The sequence below is a fragment of the Pseudopodoces humilis genome, chromosome 7 (genome assembly GCF_049639895.1).
Source record: "Pseudopodoces humilis isolate 2021_Gansu_Grassland_sample_001 chromosome 7, ASM4963989v1, whole genome shotgun sequence".
Lineage (NCBI taxonomy): Eukaryota > Metazoa > Chordata > Aves > Passeriformes > Paridae > Pseudopodoces > Pseudopodoces humilis.
Genome location: NC_142206.1, coordinates 39943532 through 39966306, shown reverse-complemented (window position 1 = coordinate 39966306; position 22775 = coordinate 39943532). Strand labels below are relative to the sequence as shown.

At 49.6% G+C, this 22775-nt stretch overlaps 1 protein-coding gene across 1 annotated transcript in view; it reads left to right on the top strand.

Annotated features, from left to right (window-relative positions):
• Positions 1–22775, top strand: part of LTBP2 (latent transforming growth factor beta binding protein 2) — a 71863-nt gene that overhangs the window by 28558 nt on the left and 20530 nt on the right. The window contains exons 4-11 of the mRNA XM_014250008.2: positions 3480–3661; positions 5076–5246; positions 6812–7012; positions 7346–7614; positions 9152–9254; positions 18107–18181; positions 21995–22117; positions 22577–22741. Coding sequence (XP_014105483.2) covers positions 3480–3661; positions 5076–5246; positions 6812–7012; positions 7346–7614; positions 9152–9254; positions 18107–18181; positions 21995–22117; positions 22577–22741 — 1289 coding nt within the window. The remainder of the gene's footprint in view (positions 1–3479; positions 3662–5075; positions 5247–6811; positions 7013–7345; positions 7615–9151; positions 9255–18106; positions 18182–21994; positions 22118–22576; positions 22742–22775) is intronic.

The following is a 22775-nucleotide window of genomic DNA, read 5'->3' as shown; positions in this document are numbered from 1 at the left end:
GAATGGTATTACTCAACTCAGTCCACAAATCCCAGTGCTCATCTGCCTAGAATAGAACCAAATAAACAAATTAATTCAAAGCAAATCTGACCCTCCCCATACCTCCTCCCTGCTTCAGCTCACACTGGAATGCTTTGCCAATGGGATCTCAGTAGGATGAATTTTCCTCAAGTGTTGCAAACCATAATGTTCCTACTCTGTTTTTCCTTTGTGAAGTTGGCACTGCCCCTTGTAGTAAGGTCAAGTAATCCCTTTTTCTTTGGAAATGAAATGTTAATGATTATTTTATTTAAAGTCCTTCACATGTTGTTGTTATGGGGTTTTGTGGGTTTTATTACAAAATTTGGTAATCCTGGGAATGACAAGAGATGTTTCCTAAAGCCAAAGGGGTGAAGTTCCTTCAGGCAGGCAGTGTGTAGAGACCAGCCAAGTTCTGCCACTTGCACATAGGAAGCTCCCTTTTCTTAAGGGTAGACATGATATGAGGATTTTCAAGCAGGAGAGCTGTTTTCCCTGTATTATGCTACCTGTCACCTTCACCCAGTGACTCTCCAGAACTCAGGGCCTGCACTGACAGTCACTGTTTGTTTGGGGGAATGCAGTTCTTTTCCTCAGGGTGCTTTCATCTCTGCAGCAAAAGACCCTGGAATCCCAGCCGTGTCCACCCATAGGGCTGTGCCTGGTCCTTACTAGAGATCAGAGAACAAATGTGCCTGAGCTTCCAAGGCTTGGTAGCTCTTCCCTAGCCTCCCTAGGGTTCCATATGGCTTTTCCTTTGTCACTAACAAAACTAGCAGTAATAAAGCAGTACAGTAACAGGCATCAGAAGTTCATCTTCTGGCTGTAGGGCTGAATTGTAGCTCAGCAATGTGTGGGCAGGTCATGCCTGGCTGCCCTGGCGGTCTGGGGTAGGTGGTACTCTGCAGAGTCTCAGGGGAGCTTCTGAAAGAGACTGAGGTAGAACTGAAACAAGGTTCATTTCTCTTTAATTATTCTGGCTAGCCTTGCTGATTATTGAAAAGCGAGTGTTATTTGTTGTCCTCATCTCAGTTTAGATCTTGATTTTAACAAGACAAGAAATATTTTTGTCAGCAGACTCTCTTCTCCAGAAGAGGTGGTATCAGGAGTTTGGGAATCTGCTGCTGAGGTTTTTGCAGAAGGAAGACAGCTATCCTGCTGCATGTAGGCATGCTTTCTAGTAAGGAATAATTTTGCTTCAGTTTGCAGATGTTTTTAGCTCTTTACACCTGGCATTTTGTTCCTATGGAGAAACCTGTGCCTTCTAATCAGAGCACCTCTTCATCTTCTTTATCCTAAATTGAAGAGATTGAATACTTTAGGTTTCCTACAGAAAGGCATTTTCACCAGTCCTCCAATTATTTCTGTCGTGTTTTTTCCTGTATTCCCTCCATTTTTTTGACATCCCTTAGAAGATGTGACATATTTTACATCACAGCTAGGATGATATTATAGAATGTATACACTCCCCTGTGATGAGGACGTGTAGGGAGGCAAAAATACCTCCCTGTTCCTGCAGTGTTTCAATGTCCTAATGTCAGGGCATTGAACTGACAGTTCATATTTAATTGCTTGTCATTAGCCCTGAAATCTTTTCAGAATTTCTGTTTTCCAGGATCATCTCCAACTATCTGCAGCTGCTGCCTGCATTCCTTCTTCCTAGAAGTGTAATCCTGCATTTGGCTCTATTAAAATCCCATGTTGCTTGGATGTATTTACCCTCCACAGAGATCCAAACTGCTCTGTGTGATTGCCCTGTTCTCATCACGATACACCACACTGCAAATTTTTGTGTCAGCAGCACACATTAGCAATGTCGATTGTATGTTTATTTCAAAATAAAAATATTTATTTCCAGATGAAATTCTTGAATCGTGCCAAGCCTCACACTGATCACCCTGGAACCCATCTAATTCCCTCCCCAGTGACAACTACCTCTTGTGTTCTGTTACACAGCCAGTTTGTTATTAATTTTGCATGTGCCCGATTGACATCGTAATGCCCTGTTTATTTTTTTATTGAAATAGCATAGGGTCTCAGCTTGTTGGTGTGCATGTGTCTAATTCTATCAAATTATAAAATGGACTCCTTTGACAAGAGTGGCTCTTCACAGACCTCCTTGACTTGACCTCACTTTGTATTCCTTTTGTTTAGTTTCCAGTTAATTGACCTGTGTCATTTTTTTGATTTTCCATTGTTCAGGGCTGATTTCGGGCTCCCTGGCTGGCGGTTACCTTGTGTGTTGTTCTTGACCTGCTTGAATACCAGCACAGCATGAGCTCCCTTTCCGTCTCCCCAGATCTTATTGTTATTCCAAGCTATCCAAGGAATGTCTGCAAGGCAGAGCTGCCGTCAGCCAATTCTCATTGAATCATCCAGTCCTGTTTGGTTTAGAAATCTGTGTTGCCTGCAGACACTGTAACACATCTCCTGTGCTGACTGTGACAGGGAAGATGGTAAAAACCACAGAATGGGATAGACCTCTCTGGCACTTCAGTGAGAAGTGCCACTCTTTGCCTCAGCCCCTCAGTCAGAGATGGAGGTGTTGGACAGGGTATGCAAGAGTTGTACTGAAGTTCGGTTACAGAGGCATCCAAGGCTGGGACTTTCAAAGAAACCCAAGGAGCTTGTGGGCAGCCAACCTATTTTGTCCCTTGGCTATACTAAGTCTTTTTCCTTGCAGGTGGTGCAGGTGAGAGGGAGATACTTGTGTTGGAAAGCAGAGCACCCTCTTGGAGGCTAAGTACAGTAAAAGGAAATGGGAGCAAGTGCAGTAGATCAAGATCTTTAACACAAAGAGCTCTGCTTTGTGGTCTATGTGGCTTTATAAAAGAGCATGTACGAAGTGTGACCTGGAGAGCTGGATGGCTTCTCTGTGCCATAATGCAATTAGTGCAGAAAGTTGTAACTGCTCTTACAGACTTGACTTCTTGGTCATTCTCTTGTTTGTGACTCTCGTGGGCCAAGTTTTGTGTATCTGCATGGTCTGGCATCTTCTCTGACTGTCTTACTGTGTTTTTAGTGCTTGTTTGGGGCTGGGAAAGCAGGTCCTGAGAAAACTTCCACCATAAGAACAAGTGTATTTGGAGCTGCTTATGTTTGCTGTGGTCAAGGAACAGACCTTGAGCGTGATAGGCAGGCCGAAGTTCCTCAAGGCAGCTGAAGCATCCTTGTGGAAGGAGAGCCTGATGTGATGGTACAGAGAGGGTGTCTTGGTGAATACTGTGTCCTGCCAGGCTCAGGACATGGGGCATGGTTCCTAGAGGGAAACAGTGTGCCGTGGTGATGACTGAAAGTAGGGGAAGAGTGGGATCCTGCTGAAGTAGACAAATCTCTGTGTCCAGGTGGCAGCTCAGGCAGCTTGGTGGTGAAGGTTGCTGCAAGGTACATTGGTGGACAGGCACTGTGGGTCAGTGAAGTCACTTGTGAGGCATTATTGGCTCATTTTTTCTTTTCCACAGGATTCAGAGCAGAATTGGCTCTCCTGTCTCCCCTCAGCACACGGGGTCATCAAGGACTGTCCGGCGCTACCCAGCCAGCAATGGCCAGCTCACCTCCAATGCACTCCCCAATGGGAATGGACATGAGCAGAGCAGATCTGGCCCACATGCTGTTTCCCAGGAGCACACCTTGTCTGCAAAGGGTAAGGCCTGCAGGGCTGTCACTCTTTTGGGGCTTCTCGCTGAGGTCATGGGAAAGGGCAACACTTTGACTGGGGATCACCAAGAAACCATGGACTCCCAGGACTGTGCTGCTCAGTGGAATGAAAAGGGAAGGTCAGCGTGGGCATTGCTGGGCTTGGCAAGGAAAGAGGCCCTACTGAAGGAAGACACATCAGGGAAGCAAAATGCTGATGGCTTGAGACAGGAGCCAGGGGATACGACAATTGCATCTCAGAGATGCTGAACATCACCCCAACACATTGCCCTGAAGGGGAATTGCCTCAGTCTGTAGGAATGGTGTCTCCCAGCTTACTCCTCAGGCTGAGCAGCTCTCAAGGTCAGATTGTGCAACCAGCATTTATTTCTTCTCTTTGGCTGCTGCCTTGATGCCTTCTAACATGAGCAGGGATTAGGCCAGGCTGCTGGGACATGCAGATGCTGAGCCTCAATGCTTTCCCAGCTAGGACAGATGCCCATTGTCTTGTGCAGCTTGGTTCCCTCCTGAAGCCGTGATTCCCCAAGGAGGCACCATGTGGCACCTCAGCCCCTATGAACAGGGCCATGAACCTGGTTGAAGCTGTAATCTGAAAGTGGGGATTGAAACAAGGAGGAGGGTGAGCACAGCAAGGGCAGCACATGACTGTCCCATTGGGGTGGGATGGAAGGCTCTGGTGTCAAGCCAGCTGGTTACAAAATAGTTCTGTCTGTTGACCATTTTCCACAAATCCTGAAGAGATCTGAGTGTGAATTCCCATCATATGGGAGGATGGTGAGGGACCAGAAGAGGACCACAGGTAGCTGCAGGAGGCCAGGGGACACTTGTAGGGAGATAATGGTTTTCTTAAGACCTGATATTCTCTCTTCTGGATGCCAGTGTGTTCATGTGGTAAGACTTCCAGTGGTTTAAGAGCAGCCAGTCTTCCGACTACTGATGTAGGCTGGAGAAAGAATATAGCTAAAACTGGAAAAACTCCCTTTATGATGAAGTTAGTGCATGTGTGCCTTCACACTGTTATGCCACCCCAACTGGGCAGGCAGAGCATGCTGCTTGCCATTGTTTATGTGTTGACAAACTCTTAGAGATGCTGGAGCAGAAAACAGGCTGGAATGGGCAAGGGGCAAGGAGAGACAGAATCACAGAATCGCAGAGTCAGCTAGGTTGGAAAAGATCATCGAGTCAAATCAATGATGTAACACCACCTTGTCAGCTAGGCCATGGCACTAAGTGCCACATCAAATCTTTTCATAAACACCACCAGGGATGGTGACTCCAGCACTTGGAGAGGCACAAAGGCCCCTCTTTGCACTGGGAATGCTTTGGAGCTTGAGCTGTGAATAACAGCTCCCCTGGCCTGGAGATGCTGTTTCCACTTAGCACTCTTTTTCTTCCAATAGGGGCCAACCTGACAGAGAAGATTAGGAAGATAAAAATTGTCTTTACCCCCACCATCTGCAAACAGACATGCCAGAGCGGGCGCTGCTACAACAGCTGCGAGAAAGGAGACACCACCACTCTCTATAGCCAAGGAGGCCATGACCACGATCCCAAATCTGGCTTCCGCATCTGTGAGCACCCCTAGCTCCTCCACCTACTTTCTTGCCTGTTTCCCTACTCTACTCTTCCTGCTTTTCCTGACTCTACAGACTAAGGGCTTGGGCTGCTGTGGGAGAGGAAGTGATGGCTTCTCTCAGTGCCTTAGAAGGTGTCTTCTGGGCTCTTTGGGGCTTCTCTCTGGGGGAGAAATACAGACTTTGCCTCATTGCTCTCTTTCCTGGGCAAGCACACCCTGTTTCCATCTCACCCTGGGTAGAGGGGATGTATGTGTTTGAGTCAGGCCTGCTGCCAAGCTTCACCACCCCCTTCTTCTCAGAGCCAGCTCACTGCTTTAGTTGGCATCCAGTCTTGGGGCTGACTTTCATCACCTAATTTCCTCCTGTTCTCTCCTTTCACTCACATGGCAGCCAGGAGAGCTGGCTGCAGGTTGCAAACTGTTCTAATAAACAGGGCTTGCTGAAACCACTGCTCACCTTTCAGAGTCACTGGGATTGCTCATCAAGTCACTGGGATATCCAGCTATGGGCTGGTCACATTGTCTTGGAGCCAGCTGGTGGGAGCAGCATGCTGGACTTGTTGAGATTTGTCCTCTGAGTGCCTCTGTATCACTCAAATTCTTCTAACACTGAGAGAATAAAAAGTCTCCCTGCTGTGGACACTGATGGAACATTGTGTTCACAGAAATTTCTGCCTAAGTCCCACTACAAAAATGTATCTCCTCCCCCTAAACTGGGTGCTGGGCTTGAGCAAGTGAACTTGAAACAGGATGGAGGTGTTCATCCCCTGGGATGAACCTGACAAGCCATCCAGGAATGTGGAGCAGCAATGTCTCATCTCACACTGAAACGAGTCAGGGTAATCTGCCAAGGAATCCCATGCATTGCTTGAGTGTAGTTCACATTGAGATGCTCTGCGTTGCTCCAAGCATCTGATGAGGTCAGAAAAGACATGACTTTGGTTTAATCTGTGAATGTTTTTCTGAGCCTGTGCAGATGAATTACTCTTGATTCTTTTGTCCCGCTCCACACTTCTCCCACATGAACTGCTGGCAGGGCCAGGGCTGGATGTGAGAGGCTCTGAGGATGTGGCTCTCTGCCTGTTCTCTCTGTCTGCCTCTCCCATCCTGCTGAGTTCCCTTCTGGGCTAGGAGTAAAAACCCCGCCAAGTGGGGAGGGGGCAATGCAGAAGTGAAGAAACTGGGCAGACTTGGCTACACATGGCTGCCATAGCTCCTGACCCACTCCAAGAGATCCTGCTGTGCCAGCAACACCACCTTGGCAGCCCGCCAGCACGTGGGTGCCCCAGCCTGGCTGTGGCCCCAGAGACCAAGGGAGGGTTCATCTTCTTCAAGCCATGACTCCAGTTGTGAGCAGAGCCTGGGGAAGATGGTGTTGCCTAGCAGCACTTGAGCCTGCCTCCAGGCTGCAAGTGCTGACCCCAGCCCAGTGCTGGACCTGGTCCTTGGGACATCATGGGGTTAGTGCTGTCCAGATGCAGCTGCCTGGCATCCTCCAGCTGCCCTTGGCCAGAGACTGTCTCAGTTCCTCCTCTAAGCAGGCCTCTCTTTGCCTTGCAGACTTCTGTCAGATCCCCTGCCTGAACGGAGGGCGCTGCGTGGGCCGGGATGAATGCTGGTGTCCCTCCAACTCCACAGGGAAGTTTTGCCACCTGCCAGCTCCCTCTTTGGAAAAGAAGCAAGGAGGAAGAGGCCCAAAGACCCCAGCTGGCAGCTCCATGAGGCACTCCACATACACCCTGCCCTTGTCCAACCAGCTGGGTGAGCATGGCCAATGGCTCCAGAATCACATTTTACTCCTACTGTGCTCCTCATGTCTTTTTTAACAGGCCTGAGGAGGCCACTACCTCCTTGTGCTTGCCATTTCAGGCCAGGTTGTTAGACAGGACATTTCCCTGGTTTCTTGTGGAGGCTTTGTTAGGTTGGTCCTCTTTTTAGGCCAGAGAAATATTTTCTCTTAGATGCAGTCTTCCTCTAGATTCCCTGGTGGGCTCAGTGTACCTCTCCTCCCATGTGACTTTGTTTATGAAGATACTCTTTGGGTGCCAAATTGTTGCCAGATTGTCACAAATGTGGTGTAAACTCATCTTCCAGCTTCCCTAAACCCTTCTCTGGTGAACGTCCACATCGACCACCCTCCAGAAGCCATCGTGCAAATTCACCAGGTGGCCAGGGTGCGGGGTGATGCAGAGGTGTCAGAGGAAAACAGTGTGGAGACAGTCCTGGTGCCTCAGCTGGCTGCTGTGCCCTGGTACACCTATGTCCATGGGAATGGCAACAGCATTGCCACTGAGAGCAGACAGCAACAGCAGAGAGCCCCGGGGCTGCTGGGGAGGTGCTTTCGGGAGGCTCTCCACGGGCAGGTAAGAGGTCATCTTCAATTGATGGGGTATGTTTTTTTCTGGGCTAGGGGAGCGTTGACTTTTGGGATATCGGGGGTGGCTTTATTCTGTGAAGCTGTTCAGAGTCAGCACGGGCATCATGCAGGTGCCATGGGCACAGGCAGCCATGTGTTAGTACTTGGGAAGAAAAAAACTCCTTGCTTTGATCCAACAGAGAGACCTCACCACCTTGCCCTGACCAGGCTGTGCCCTGGGGCAGCACAGCCCAGACTTGATGGCTTTCACACACAGTCTGGTTTTAAAAGGGTGCCCTATTTATAGCAACATTTACAGCCACGCTCTGCAATTATTGTAGGAAACGTATAAAACATAGGAAAATTCCTTTCCCTCTCAGACGATAAATGGAAGTCTGATTTCCATGGAACGATGCCTTCCTGGAGAGCTCGACTGGGGCTTGGGAAGCAAATGCACGTGAGGGACTTTCTCACCCCTGTCCCACAGTCATCGTAATTTCTTATTTTGTCTTTCCCCATATGTTTCTCTTGCGTCACTGGAAAAGCATCAGAGATTTTTGGCACCCACAGGAACACCTGTGAGCTCCCCCAGAGCAGTTCTTGCTCAGAGAGACTCCCAGCCTGGCAGTCTGGGACTCAGCCCCGTCCCCACTGCTCCCCAGTCTTTTAGGGGGGGCTGCTCCCAGTTCCCATCCCATCCTTCAGTCACTCCCATCCAAGTAGCCTCTAGCAGGAAATATTGTTAGCCATTCTCTAGTGCAAAAATAGAGGAGATCAGAATTCAGGGCTGGAAAAGCCCTGCTTCTGTGGGGACATGGCAGTGCTGCGACCATAGGAGCAAAGGATGACGATGCACGGAGATGCTTATGGATGCCTGGAGAGGCTGTAAGAGATGCTCTAGGGGCAGCAGGGGGTACCCTTGCTATGCTCACACCTCACCCATGTGGGTTGATGCCGTGCCTGGGAGAGGGTAAGGAGCTGGTTGGGGAGTGCCTGCCTCTCCTCGCTCAGCCACAGCCGAGCCGATCGGTATGCGAGTCCTGGGCAGGCGGCCACGCGTGCCTGGACGGGGGCCAGCTCCAGCCTGTGGGCCCAGCAGCTCTGCTCTAATGGGGAAGCCTGTAATCCAGAGGGCCTTGCCGAGAGTGGGGGGAAAGAGACTCATTCTGCAGAGGAAAGTGCCTGACAACAAGCTCCCTGCCGGGCTGGAGTGCTGCACCCATTTCACAGGCTAATCAGCCAGGCAAGGGGCTGATTCTGGGGCTCTGCCAGGTGATATCATCTCTGGTTCATCTCTGCTCTGTTTGATGGCCCCTTCCCCTCTGAAGGGTGCAGTCAAGGGAGGTTCTGTCTGCACAACTTTTTACTGTCTTAATCCACATCCCTGGTCCTGCTGTGTCCCAGTGGGGAGCTGTGCCAAGAGGGCCGTGCTAGCCTCTGACCCCAGACAGTTGTTCCCTGTGCTGGCTATGCTGCTGCCCCACTAGCTGGCCACAAGTTCCCTCTGCATCCCACAGAAGCCTGATCTGCTCCTCTCTCCGCAGTGCACCAACCCCCTGCCAGGGCTAACCAAGCTGGAGGATTGCTGCGGCAGTGTGGGGCTCTTTTGGGGCGTGGACCAGTGCCTAGCCTGTCCCCCCCGGCCAGGTGAGTACTGCTGCTGGCCAGGAGCTGGGACAGCGTGAGGGACAGCCTGCACCCTCGATGAGCAAAAACTATTTGCTCATGTAGCTGAGGCAGGGAGCAGAGCTGCGGGTTGTGATACATGGCTCTTCTTGGCCCAAGGTCCTTGGGGATGGAGAGCACATCCCATGTGAGTGCAGAGGCGTGCCAGCTGCTGCCCCAGCCCACCACGGAACAGTGCCCAGGGTTGGGTGCTGGGCCCAGGTTCATGCAGCCAATGGTTCCCACCATGCTAGCCCCATCCAGAGGGAGAAACAGGAAAAAAACAGCCGTGATTTAAGGAGGCGCAGTTCTAGGTTGGAGGAGGAGGCTGCAGACTTGGCCCTATAGAGTTACGGGCTTGCTCTGGGCCCAACACGGGTTTGGCAGGGGCTCTGGAAATAACACTACATCAAACAATTGGCAAGAGCACACCCGGGGTCTGTTCCAGGGGCATGGGCGTCCAGCTCTGATTCTGCTGCACTTGGGAGCTGGACAGACTGATCTAGCAGGAGAGGGGGATTCCTCATCTGCTCTGCTCAGGGTGCTTCATGACGAGCATGGCCCCTTGCACCATGGTCCCATCCTGCGTTGCTGTGTTGTGGCCTGTGAGAGGCCATGCAGGAGGACTCCTGGCTGGAGAGGAGGCAGTCCCGTAGGCACAGTGGCTCCAGCATCCAGTGCTGACTGGGTGTGGTGCAGGGCAAGGTGCACTCACTTACTGGAATGTGGGCAGGGAGCTGCTCACCTCTTCTCTGCCTGTCTGCCTGCCTGCCCCTTTCATTGCTGCCTGCCTGCTCACACTGGATCAAAAAACTAAAGAAAACAGACCTCATGGTTCAGGAGATCTTGGACTCCTGAACAGAGTGTAGGTATGCAAGGTGGCAGGTTTTGCAAGCAAGTGTGGTGTTCTAGCTCTGCTCTGCTCAGAACTTCTCCTGCTTGCTTACACACACATTTGCAAGAGCTGAATTTGTGTCTCATTATCCTCCCTCAATTCAATCCCTCCTCAGCCAGGGGTAGGGCTGACTGGAGCCAAATTCTTTGCAATCACAGACGAGGTTGTCAGCATCCTGGAACCCAGTCCAGATCTTGGGAGTTCTGATTGCTGTCATCTTCCCAAGCTGCATGGCTGTGCTGTGGTCTTGGCCACGCTATTGCTTGCCTGCCCTCACCCACATGCCACCCCCAGAAAAGTCTTAGGCATATGTGGTGTGGGGGTGACCCCAGGGTCTGCAGGTTCAGTACAGACAAGGAAATTCCCCACCCAGGCCTCAGCCCCTCTTCTTTGTCCCTGACCTTCACAACCCCAGACATGGCTTTCTCTTCCCCATCCCACAGCAGTCTCCCTGTTTCTCACCTGTTCTGTGATCCCTCCATTAGAAAGCAGGGGGTCTTAATACTTCATTTAGGCTGCAGATTACTGCAAAAGCTCTGCACCTCCTTTCTCCTTCTCCATGCCAGGATGCAAGGTGATTGCAGAGAATGCAGCCAGAGCTGCAGCAGTGATTTGCTCTGCTGGACTTAGAGCTTCAAAATGTGTCTAGCCACAGGCGTCTGAGATGTGAAAATAGACACAAAATACCCCCACATGCTCCTTGCAGTCAGCCAACCAGTAGAGCAAATGCACTCAAGAAGTAACTCCTAGCTGCCAGCAGGCTCCCCAGCTCACAGCTCAACACACGCTCTGTGTCCCAGGAGCAGTTGCAACTCAAGGCAAGTTGTCACTGCTGGTCTTCACTGAGTCGACAGATGCTTGCCTGGTATTGTTTCCAGATTAATTCCAGGGAGATTTGAAAAATGTATCCATGGGGGTCTTTTGTATTCCTATGCCACAAGAAATTCCCCCTGGCTTTGGGTGATAAAATCCCTCCTTGGAGACTTAATGGCTCTTGTGATTTTGGCAGGCGTTCAGGCTAGTTGAAGGAGCCCTTTTCAACCTGTTCAGTTTTATACAAGTATCTTTCTGCTTTGTCCACCTCTGGTGCAAGGAGCTGTAAGGCAGACACATGATGGAGGCAGCCTAAGGGAGCCCGGGTGTTGTGGAGTAAGAAGTCCAGGTGGATGGCATGCCTTTCTCTGGCATGTTGTCTTCATACACAAGATAGCTGACCCCAGAGTGGAGTCAAGGAAACAGTTCTTTCTCAGTGACCTTAGTTCTTTAACAGAGCTGCCAAGCACTGTGACCTCTCATTGCCTTGTGCCTTGTCTACCAGGGTTTCCAGTTCCATGCCAGTGGGGAGGCATTGTTCCGTGTACTTCCTGCCTGTACACCACATCCCACACTCACATTCCTTCTGTCTTCTGGTCTTGCTGGCCTGTGGTGTGCTCAGTCAAAGTCACTGGGCTGTAGTTCAGTGATCTGGTGTCTCGTGCACAGAGATAACATGTCCAGTGTATGTTTCCAGCTTTCTTCTTAGCACTGTGATCTTCAGAGAGAACTCATTGCTCTCATGTGCCCCAGGGAAGCATGCACCAGAGCAGACTTGACAGCACTGGGAATTTAATTCCAGCAACCAGAGACAGAAATGGCAGAAGCTAGTTCAGTGTAAACACTTACAAACGTACAGAAGTGCAGCCAGGCAAGAGCTAGACAAATGGGGAACTTGTTTGGATTGACTGTCTGCCCGAGACACTGATTGTTAGTAGAGTCTGGATACGTCCGGATGTCTCCATCGTCTGCAGCTTTCATGTTTGGTACGTGTTTGTGTGCGGAAAGACATCAGAGAAGAAGAATAGGAGGCAGGCATCTGTCCGAGCAAACTTACCATGACCAATCCTCGCTATTTTTTGTTTTGCTCAGCAGCAGAAAAGCCAAGGCGCTCAAATGCTTTGTCTGCATCCTAATGAGACCATGTTAAAAGCTGAGTTCAAAATTAAGGGTTGACCTGGCCAGGAGTCTCTGTAGTGAGCGTTACTTTTGTCTTAGATATTTCCTTAGGCCACCCTTGGGCTGTGTGGTTTGCTGCTGGGGGGCTGTACATTGTTAAGAGTTCTCAGAGATGTGGGAACAGAGATGGGTGCTCCAGCAGGCAGTAGTAGAAGTTCCTGGGAGCTGCTGTTGCTCATGCAAGTGAGAACTAAAGACAGAACCCCCATGATATGTCAGAGACAGCCCTGGGAGAAGTGGGAGAGCCAAGAGCTTGCTCCATGAGCTGTTGGAGCAAAAGCTGTTCATTGCCTGATCCATGAAAGAAAGAGATGAGCCAGAGGCACGGCCCTGAAGGGTGGCAGGACACCTGCATGCTGCCATGTGACTGCAGTACTTCAGCTCTGGACAGAATTTGGTGCATGAAATTTGTTGTGTTACAAGATAGGATATATCAGGTGAAGACACTCAATGACGCTCCTGGGTCCTTAGTGCTTGGAGAAAGCAATGGAGCACAGAGTGAAAGGCTAGAACAGAAGGGTAGGGGCAAACAGGAGCTGGGAAGTAAAACCTGGAGAAGACTGATGTCGTTCTAATTAGGAACGGCGGGAAGAACGACACGGACTCTCAAGGGAGTCACAACAGGAGAATATCTTCTAGTTTATTACTCCAGGTCTCTTTATAGACCGATACGTGGAAAGTACAGAAAGGAAACTCTTATTGGTTAGTAAATCACCACATCACCATCATTGGTCAGTGGGGTTCACCACCCCCTGACTTTCTCCTGCAAGGAAAACAAGAGGACAGACAAACAGCACCTGGCAGTTGTTTTCTGTTTCTGAGGATTGTTTTGAAATCCTCCTATGAATTTCTCAGGCTAGCTTCTCAGGCAGGACTGAGAGGCCATGGGGCCTGCAGCCTGCTCCAAAGCTAGCATCCACAACCTGATAGTAAGAAAAGGGAATTAGAGGCTGATGAAGCAGCTGAAGCAGAGGAAACACTAGGATGTGGCTGAAAGGGAGCTCAGGAACCAGCACTATAGTTGAGCGGTGCTGGTGAGGAACCTGCACTGAAGCAACGTCTTGTCCTGTGGCAAGCTCAGGATGCAGAGCTAGTAGCAGTTACACTGCTGGGCAGAGCTTACCTGCCAGGCCATGTGTTACTTTGGGGGATACAGCGGTCTGTGGAAAGAATGTGCTGGAACAATATTAAGAGATGGTCTGTGGAAATTAAGAGCTGCATGTCAACATGTACCCCATGGCAGGTGTGGATTTCCCAAAGCCTTGGCCCTTCTCAGGCACATGGGGATAAAGGAAAGTGGTAGCAGAGAGTTCTGTCCAGAGGGGATCACAGCTCTGCTCTTCTACCTCCACCCCATCTGTGGGACCACACACACCTCTGGAACCAGCAGCATTCCAGAACACCCGTATCAGTGGACACCATCTCCAGTACTGCCAGAAGCTACAAGTCTCACCCTTCTGTGCAAATGGTGGACTTTCTGGGCGCAGGAGTAAATCTGCTTTTTCCAGGTCTTGATTTTTCAGTGCCCCCTGTCCCTTATTTCCAGCTGCAGCATGGGCTGGGCTGTGCACCCACTCATTGTGCTCACTGCAGATCTTCCTGGGCTGCTTTCTTTCCTGCTGTGGGTTTTAACTGCATTAAGAAACAAGTCTTTGAAGGCTATTGTTTTGTTTTTATTCCCACTCCACGTGTTTTTTCAAGTTTTTTGTCCTAAAGGAAAGTCTGAATTTCACTGGAAAGTTGGATCTTGTAATGTCTGGCTTGGCATCTGCAGCACTCCCCTAACAGACCTCCCACTGTGAGAGGGGTGGCAGCTCACCCATGGAGCCGTCATCATCGTCAGAAACGCCGAGTGGCTCTGCAAGCCTCACACTCCCCTGCGCTGTGCCTGCAGGCATTGAAACAGCCACAGAAAGCCCCTTGAAAAATCAACCTCCTGGCCTGCTCCTGTGGACAGATGGGATAGGATACAGGAAAAAAAATCCCTGGATATATGGGAAGGAAGCTATGGAGGCCACTGTTGCCATGTGCCACACAGAGTCTGTGTGGAACAGTAAGGAAAGGCTGAAGTTGGGGAAAGAAGCTGAAACCTCTGCAAGGTTGTGCTAGTACCACAGAAAGCAATGCTTAACCTGGGAAAGCACAGCATTTTCAGGCCCACTTTGTTCTGCATAGTGCTTGTTTTTCTCATCATTCACATACAGCATTGTTGTAGCAGCACACACACAGCAGCACAGTGTTGGAGAACTGGAGGTTTTTAGGTACAAGGTATCTTGTTGGAGTTGGAAGCCACCTTGGGAGCAGAATGAGGATCTCTCTGCTGAAACACCAAATGGCAAAAAGGAATTATCAGAGTCTTTTTCCTACGAGCATCTTTTGCACCTTCAAGATCTTTATTGGTCATGAGTAGAGCCGGAGGACTTTGTACCACACATGTAGCACTGAGGCATGCCCTCCCCACCACTACTACCATAACCCTTGTTGGGGCATTGGAGGAAGTCTTGCTGGAGCCTCCTTACCACAGACCATCCAGAGGAAAGCAGTCATGACAGACCTGGACAGAAGGATTTTTTTCTTTCCCTTGTGTGTATTCTGCCTTAGAACTCAGGTGATCCCCACAGCCACAGCCTACTTCTTGGTGTGGCACCTCTAATACATCTCTGGAGGCTGCTGTGGGGTCCAGGATGCTCTGCTCTTCTGCCAGTGAGCCCAGCAGCTCAAGTCCTCTCTGCAGTGAAGACTGATCTTCTCTACTTCACACTAAACCAGGCTGAGGCTTGACTGAGTCCACCACCCCTATTTCTCCAGGTGTCATGAGACCATTCAGTCTTGCTCCTTTCACCTCCCAGGTGCTGGAAAACCTAGGACTAGCAGAGGCACCACAGCTACCCACAAAGTTTCTTAGTGAGTTGATGTCTTTAGTATGGAAAGAGTCAAATAGGCTAGCTTTCAGGAAATAGGCATTTCCTCACTTCTTATCTGCCCACAGGCTTGCTTCTTCCCCTTTTAACAGTGATATTGTATGGACTAATATAGTGTAATATCTCACCCAACAGACATTGTCTTGCTTCACACCCTTGTGGCTACCACCGCTAGGAGAAGTTTTCCACTTCACCACCATCCTGAGCTTCTCCAGATAGTGTTTGGGGAGCCAGGGCCATTGGGTAAAATCTGTTCTCCTGGGAACTGATGAAAAATTACCCTAATGCTTAAAGATCAACCTGCTAGGTGACAAAATCCCTCTGCCCAGTTTCCGTGTATTCATTTCCTTTCATATTATGATCTACTTGACTATTTTTCTAGCTGGGGACAAAGATGCAGGTGGGAGTCCTGCACTGCCTTGCACTCACCTCCTTTCTGAGCCTGTGAGCTTTTTGCATGCATGTTCCTTTGTGTGATCCCAGCCCTGACAGGGATGCCCAGTGCCTGCAGAGCTTGCAGAGAGCTGGAGGAAGCAATGAGGAGAGCCAAGATAGACTCCTAATGTGCAGCTACCTGGTGACCATATTGGTTAGGTACAGTGTCCTCAGGGCTGAAGTGCCCATGAGGCAAGGTTCTGAAATCACACTCTTGAATCAGGAACCAGGGCCCCTTGCCCTCAGCAAGCCTGAAATCTGTCTGCCTGACAGATGCAACTCAGCTGCTCCATCCCTAGCCTCAGGCTCTGGGAAAACCTTTCTTGGAGAGAGTGTAGACAGACACAGGAAACTGAGGCATCTTCACCTCTGGATGTGACAGATTTTTGCCCTCTCTGATCATCAGATTAGCTTTTTCTTTTTGGTGGGTTCTAAAAGAATAGCCTCCTACCAGCTGCATGAGAGAAGGTTGGATGCTGATCCCTTTTGCAGGAAACCTAGGTGTCCTAGGCTGTTTTTTTCAGGAGGTTTTGGCCATCTCTGCTGTTGTTCATCAACATCTGAGCCTGTGAAAGGAAATAGTCCTCTACTCAAGAAACCAAGCACACAGCTGAGAGTTAATAGCTTATATCCTCCTGCAGCCACATACTGTCTTCCCTTGTGGACAAGTCCTGGCAGAAAGAGAGCAGCCTCTATCCAATACTTCAAAACTCTCTTGGTTCCCCCTTGGTACAGAGAGATCTGCTCACATTACATTACAATTATTCTTTCCAGGGAACATGGGTTTCTTTGCAGAGTTAAGACATTTGTCCATAGCTTCACGAGTGATTTGCTGAAGTAGTGAAGTTTCTGCAGACGAGTTTTGTAAGTGTTAGGGTGGCACAGACCTGCAACTCATCTGCCCATCACTGGCATTTTCTGTCTTGCCCTCTCCCCAGCAGCATCTGTCGGGGGGATGCTGCAGAATCTGTTTCTCTGCAAAGGCTTTTCAGAGGGGGAGCATGGCTCTGACTCGTCATCACTGTTTGATCTCCAGCACACTTGGCTTCCGCTCAGAGGGCTTGCACATAACAATGGTGCTTCATTTGAGTGTCTGTTATCACATTGTGCTGAGGTTGACAGACGCTTCCAAGCACAGTTAATGCCTGTCAGCAGCCCTGAGCCCACAAGCTGTGGTCTGGGAGGACCTCAAATCCCATTGGGGTAGTGAGAGGCTTTTTTATATTCCCAGAAGGTTGGAAAGGTACCCAGGGATTCCCAGTATCACAAGGAACTCCCTTGTCCCTAACATCCAGATATTTGATAGCACCTGCTCCTATAATTCGTGACTAAACTGTTGGAGAGGGTAAATAGATTTTGTCTTTGTCATTCACTCAGCTGCTGAGGATCAATGTACACATGGAAAACCTTGTAGCTTCTTTTAATATACCTGAGAAAACCAGGTTTTCTATTCTCTTTCCCGGTACAGGCTGGTAATGATGTGTTCTCCTGTCTTTTATTTCCTAAGCACCTTAAATCTTAGGAGGCTGGTCTCTAACTTTTGCCTTTCAAGAACTGTCCTAGAATGGCTTTAAATTGCTTCATAGAGTTCAAGTGTTCAGGACAAAGAGTTATGGACATGCCTGCTTTCTGCCTCCAGAATGTGTTCTTAAACTTTGCAGGCTCTTGCCAAGTGTCTTCTACTGTAAGGATTGTCTCAATTTGTCCCTGGCTCTTGAGAGCTGCAATGTGTAAGAAATCTGCCAGGCCCTCGATATGACTATTGCCATGGAGGGATTTCTATGTATGACACCAAGGAGTGAGCTACTAATGCCAGGCAGGAGAAATTAAGAGTCCTTGTAATATGGCTGGGCAGTCACTTAGCTGTTGCATACACTCCTTGTTCCCAAGCAAAAGATCCAGAAAATTAAGAAGAAACCCCACCCTGGGAAAATCCCAACCTTAGGCAAAGTACCCTTCTTCCTACCCCACCCCATGCTTAATCACTTCCCAGACCATCCACTCAGACTCCCTTTTCCTTGCTTCAAAATTCAGTGCCTAAATTTGGCTTCCTAGGAATTTATGGGCCACATTTTACTTGCCTTTAAAAAATTTGGAGAGGTTTAATTGTGCGTGTTATAGAACATTTTGAAACCCACAAAACTATTTTAAGCAGAAATCTGAATTTTTCTTTGCTGAGAGGGATTTGGGCAGGAAATCACATGCAGTATAAAAAGAAATGTAATAAACAGGGCCTGAGCTGTTATTTAAGCACCTTGTCAAGAACCTCAGCCATTCCTTTCACTCTGATCCCCCTTGTCATGTGCTACCTGGCTATCCCAATGACCTAGAAGGAGATAAAGTGATACAGTGATAGATATGAGGCACAGGCAGCTCCTCTGGGTCACCAGTTTGGTACTTGCCAAGAAGCAGAAGACACTGCATGGATAATGTGGCTGCTCTTACCTTTCCCTCTGCCCTGGGAGTCATCAGAAGCTCATCCACGGCAGGCCTAGGGACCCTTTCCCCTCTGGAAGGAAGGCAGAGAAGGGAGGATGCTGGTGGCTGGCTCTATTGTCAGCATCCCACACTGTTTGTTTTTTTTTCCCCAGCACACCCTGTGATTGAGAATGGACAGGTGGAGTGTCCCCAGGGATACAAAAGGCTGAACCGGAGCCACTGCCAAGGTAAGGATGCTGCTTTCATCTGTCTCTCTTCCTTGCACGTCCCCTATCAGAGCTGAAATTATCTACACTAAATACATTTATCTAAATTTCTAGAATAGCTCTGCAAAGAATGTGACTTGTAAAAATCTCCATGTTTTCATCAAGAATGAAAGAAAACCAGGTAACACAGGACTATGTGACTCAGCTGACAAGCACAGTGTTGGGCCAGTACAAGAAAATGCCCGTTAAGTCCTAATGCCCCAGAAAGGACCTATGTTTATGCTCTGCTAAGTGTGAGTGTAAAAACACTTCTTCCATGGTTTGAAGCAACAGAAATTCTGTTGCCTAAAAATATTAGTGAAGGTTATCAGCTTGTTCATTTGTTCATTTACAAGTAGGAGAGTGCCAATTCGAACATTTACAAGGGGGAAAGTGCCATAAAAGAGATGCCTTCTGACTCTGTCACTTGTTCATGCTGCTAGGCTTTCCTGCCTGCCCTATGCTGCCAGGATCGATCCATTTCTCACTTCCATGGTCCCTTGGCTCCATATGAGGAGGAGTCTCTTCCCTTTTCAATCTCTTCCCTTTTCAATCTGGTTCAATCCCTTTTCAGTCTGGTTCATGTTTATCTGGCATTTCTTGGACCTACACTGCTTTTGTTTTTCTGTGCTCTGACTAAAGAGGAATTTTATTGTTCCCTTCTTGTGATCCCTGATAAGCTGAGAGGTGTCATCTCACAGATGAAGCAGGGAGCAAACCCAGGGCTGGCAATCCAGTGACTCATCTCTTTTAGCTGGGACTTTCCACCATGCTTACTTAATTAATGATTCAACCTCCCCACATTGTCCTGAGGGAAAACTTTTAACAACACAACAACTATTCAGATTGTGCTCAGATCTCATCCCTTATGTGGCCACAGACAGTGCTGTGATTATGTGTGATGTCTCTACCCAGAAACATCAAATACGAGTTGGAGGAACAAAGGAGTTGGAGGAATTCATGTCAGAATGTGGAGATCTGCAGTGCCTGCTCTGGATTTCTGTCCCCTGTGGATCAGGGAGGAGCAGAGGGAGATGACAGTGTGGATTTGGCTATGAAGATGTTTTTGCACAGAAAAAAGCATGAACCAGAGATTTGTGCCTCTGGATGCTCCTTTGTAAAATGGACTGGAGAAGTTCTGTTCTTCAGACACTACTGCTTCAAGGTGTACTCCCATCTCTACTGTTGCAGCAGCAGGTGTGTCAGGAAGCCTTAGCACCTCACTTTGGGGCCCAGAGTGAGCAATTTGGCAGACAGATGTATGAGAGAATACATGGGGCCTTCTTTTGCCATCCCAGGTAGGAGTGGAGACTACCTGGCTTTGCAGACTATTGTTAAAGAACTGTGACTGGAGGAGGACCCTGGCAGAAGCCCACTTTCCTCTGTTTAGTGAGGATGGAAAGGGTTGTCTCTAGTGCCTTCCAGCAGAGGAACAAATTGTTCACCTTTGCAGGATCTCCTTTCCTTTCCTTACTGCATCCTATTGAGTAGAACAAGGCTGCAAGGAGTTGAGACCTGTCAGAGGCCTGTCAGACCCAGCCAGGGATCCTCCCAATGCTGCTGGGACTAGCAGGAAGAATGGCACTGGAAGAGAAAATTTGAGGAACAAAATTGGAAGAAACATGAGGAAAAGAGGTCTTGGAGGCTCAGGCATAGAGAGGTGTGCATGCAGTCACCATATGACACACATTGGCACCTCGGTGTCCATGAGAACTAGGAGTCCCCATGTGTATTTGGTCTGTTGCTGACCCGAGTCCTTTCTGCTGACCAAGCACTGGGGTAAACCAGACTGCACCTTTCCCCCTGCCTGACTCAGTGTGGCTGTTTCTGATGAGCACTGGCAGGTTTGTGTGGGGTGGCAAAAAGCAGATGAGGCAGCATATGGCTCTCAGTTTGTGGTCCCTAGCTGTGGGCTACCCCTAGCCCTGGCATGCTGCAGTGGTAGGAGTGTGTAGTTCTGAGGGTGCCTGCCTGCTTCTATTCCCAATGGGGACTTCTGCTGTGGCTGATGGCAGAATAGAGGGGGTTGGGGTGAGGCCTGGATGTGGCCCTGCTTTAAAGTAAGTGTATAAAGCCTAGCCTTTGGTGCTTGTTTGTTTTGTGCTCTCATTACTCTAATCCCTTCAATCCCTTTGTTCATATGGAGTCAAACACTTTGTCCAGTTGGTCTGTCAGAACGATATAAGACTCTGACCATGCTGTGGAGTGACAGGGATAAGCACAAGACTCATCATACATATCTTTCCTGAGTGGAGTTCCCAGCATATTTGGGGTTGGTCACTGGTTGTTCTCATGAACTCTGTCCTGTGCTTGGTACAGAGCAGGAAACACTACATTGTGCAGCCAAATCCTACTCCTCCCTGGCCTTCTGCAGATCCCTGCAGCCTCACTACCCCTGATTGACTTAACTTCTGGCCTGGTCTTCATGGCCCTTGTATGTCTCAACTGTGTATGGAGCAGCTGGTGGGATGAATGGGGGAGTTTAAGAGCACAGGACTGGGGAGGACCTCTAGGTCATTAAGTCAGAACTTCAGCTGTCATTGCTGGCTGTGTGTCTCACAAGACAGCCCCCTCCAACAAGCAGTAGTGCTTTGGCTCTGAGGAATAAGGTAGTGCTGGGAAAGCTGTTCCTGAGTCTTTGACCCCATCCATCTTGAGACAGTCCCTAGAGCACCACTGGGTGCTCTGAGGGCTCTTGAGGTCTCACCAGAGCCATATACACTGGCACTGGGACCGCCCTGTGTTTTTGGCCCAACAACACGTTGGTATTTCTTGGTCTTGGCAGCTCAGTGCTGTCCTGTAAGCAGTGAGTGGCCCAGAACCTTCTCACTGATGGTTTCCACCATATACTGGCTAGCAGTATATGTTCCTGTGGTTTGTCTCAGGGTGGTGTTGAGGTTGCTCCCAGCCCTGCTGCTCTGTGTCTCATCCAGCTCTTCCCACACTGCTTGTGCCTCCTGACACAGCACATTTCATCAGCATTCCAACTTTTCTGAGCCAAACTCTTTAGTGAAGATAGAAAGCTACCTTGTTCCATGAGGACACCTTCCTCCTTACTCTCCATCTGAAAACTGCCTTCAGCACCCCTTAATGCACTTTTTGCCAACCCCTGTTTTGTCTGGCTTAGCTCATACAATCTTACATGGTGCTGCAGGAAAGCCTTTACTGCAGGCCAAATGGATGAATTCAGTGGCATTTCCCTAGGATAAACCCAGCTTCCTTCCCAAAGACTGTGTCTGATGAGTGCTGAGTCAGGGGCAGAGGCAGAACTTGAGGCAGGGCTTGAACATGGTGACTTCCCACTTGCTCACTTTGTTCTTATAAGATAAGTGCAGTGAGCCACAGCCTGGCTGACCACCCCTCTGCCTCTGGATGGGATCTGCCAGTGCCCTCCTTGCTGGCACTAAGTTTCTCAACAAGGATCCTCCGTGGATGACAGCTCTACCAGGAATCAGAAGAAAGGACAGGACTTACCATTCCTGGCTTGCAAACAGCCATGATAATAGTGACCCTGACAGAGTGGCTCACTGTAGGGGCCACATCTGTTTTCCACGAGGACCAAAAAGCAAGAGCAGTCATCCACAAGCCATCCTGCAGCTGCAGCAAGCAAGCTCTGCAGATGTGGGACTACTGTCACCACAGAGGTCCCCACTGTGCTGCTTGATGTAGAGGCTGCCTCGGACACCAGCCCAGCTGAGACCCCTTTGGTTCACAGCACCTGAATGGGAGGCACTGGGTAGGGAGTTTAGCTCACCCTGTTTCTTCATATCTCACAATGTTCTCTTCTCTCCACAGATATCAATGAGTGCTTGATGCAGGGCCTCTGCAAAGATGCTGAGTGTGTGAACACCCGTGGCAGCTTCCGTTGTACCTGCAAGCCTGGAACCATGCTAGACCCATCCCGTAGCCACTGCATCTGTAAGTGCTCCAGGGAACCCCTCGGTCTGGGGAGGGATCTGAGCAGGACCCCACGGCTGAGTGGAAGCTACAGCGTGTTTCACATCTCCTCTGAGTGTACCTGAGTTGGGTTGTTCTGAACTTGTGTGCAGAATGGGTCCCAATCATGCATTGTCATTCTCCATGGACATTGCATGGTCCCTGCAGAGGCTGAAGAGAACGTGCATGTGGCGTGGCAAGAGAGGACACAGCCTGCTGGGATGAGAGAACTCCCACATGAGCTGGATTTCCTTGGGGATGACACTGTTGGGGGAAAGGCCCGATGCTTGATGGCCAGGGGGTGTTCTGGAGAGAGGATAGGAGAGCCCTCAGGCAGACTGGGAGGCACAGGCAGAGAAAGAGCCAAGGGGGAGAGCTGAATGTCCCCCATTCTCTCTTTGGAGAGCTCCGGACAGCACTGACACGGCTGTTGTGTTTCAGCGGACAAAGCGGTGTCGACGGAGCAGGGGCTGTGTTATCGCTCAGCAGATGGAGGCGTGTGCACCTTCCCCCTCTCGCACCGCATCACCCAGCAGATCTGCTGCTGCAGCCGCGTCGGCAAGGGATGGGGCGAGAACTGCGAGGAGTGCCCCATGCCCGGCTCAGGTGAGATGTGCCTGCTTTGGCTTTGTTCTGGTTA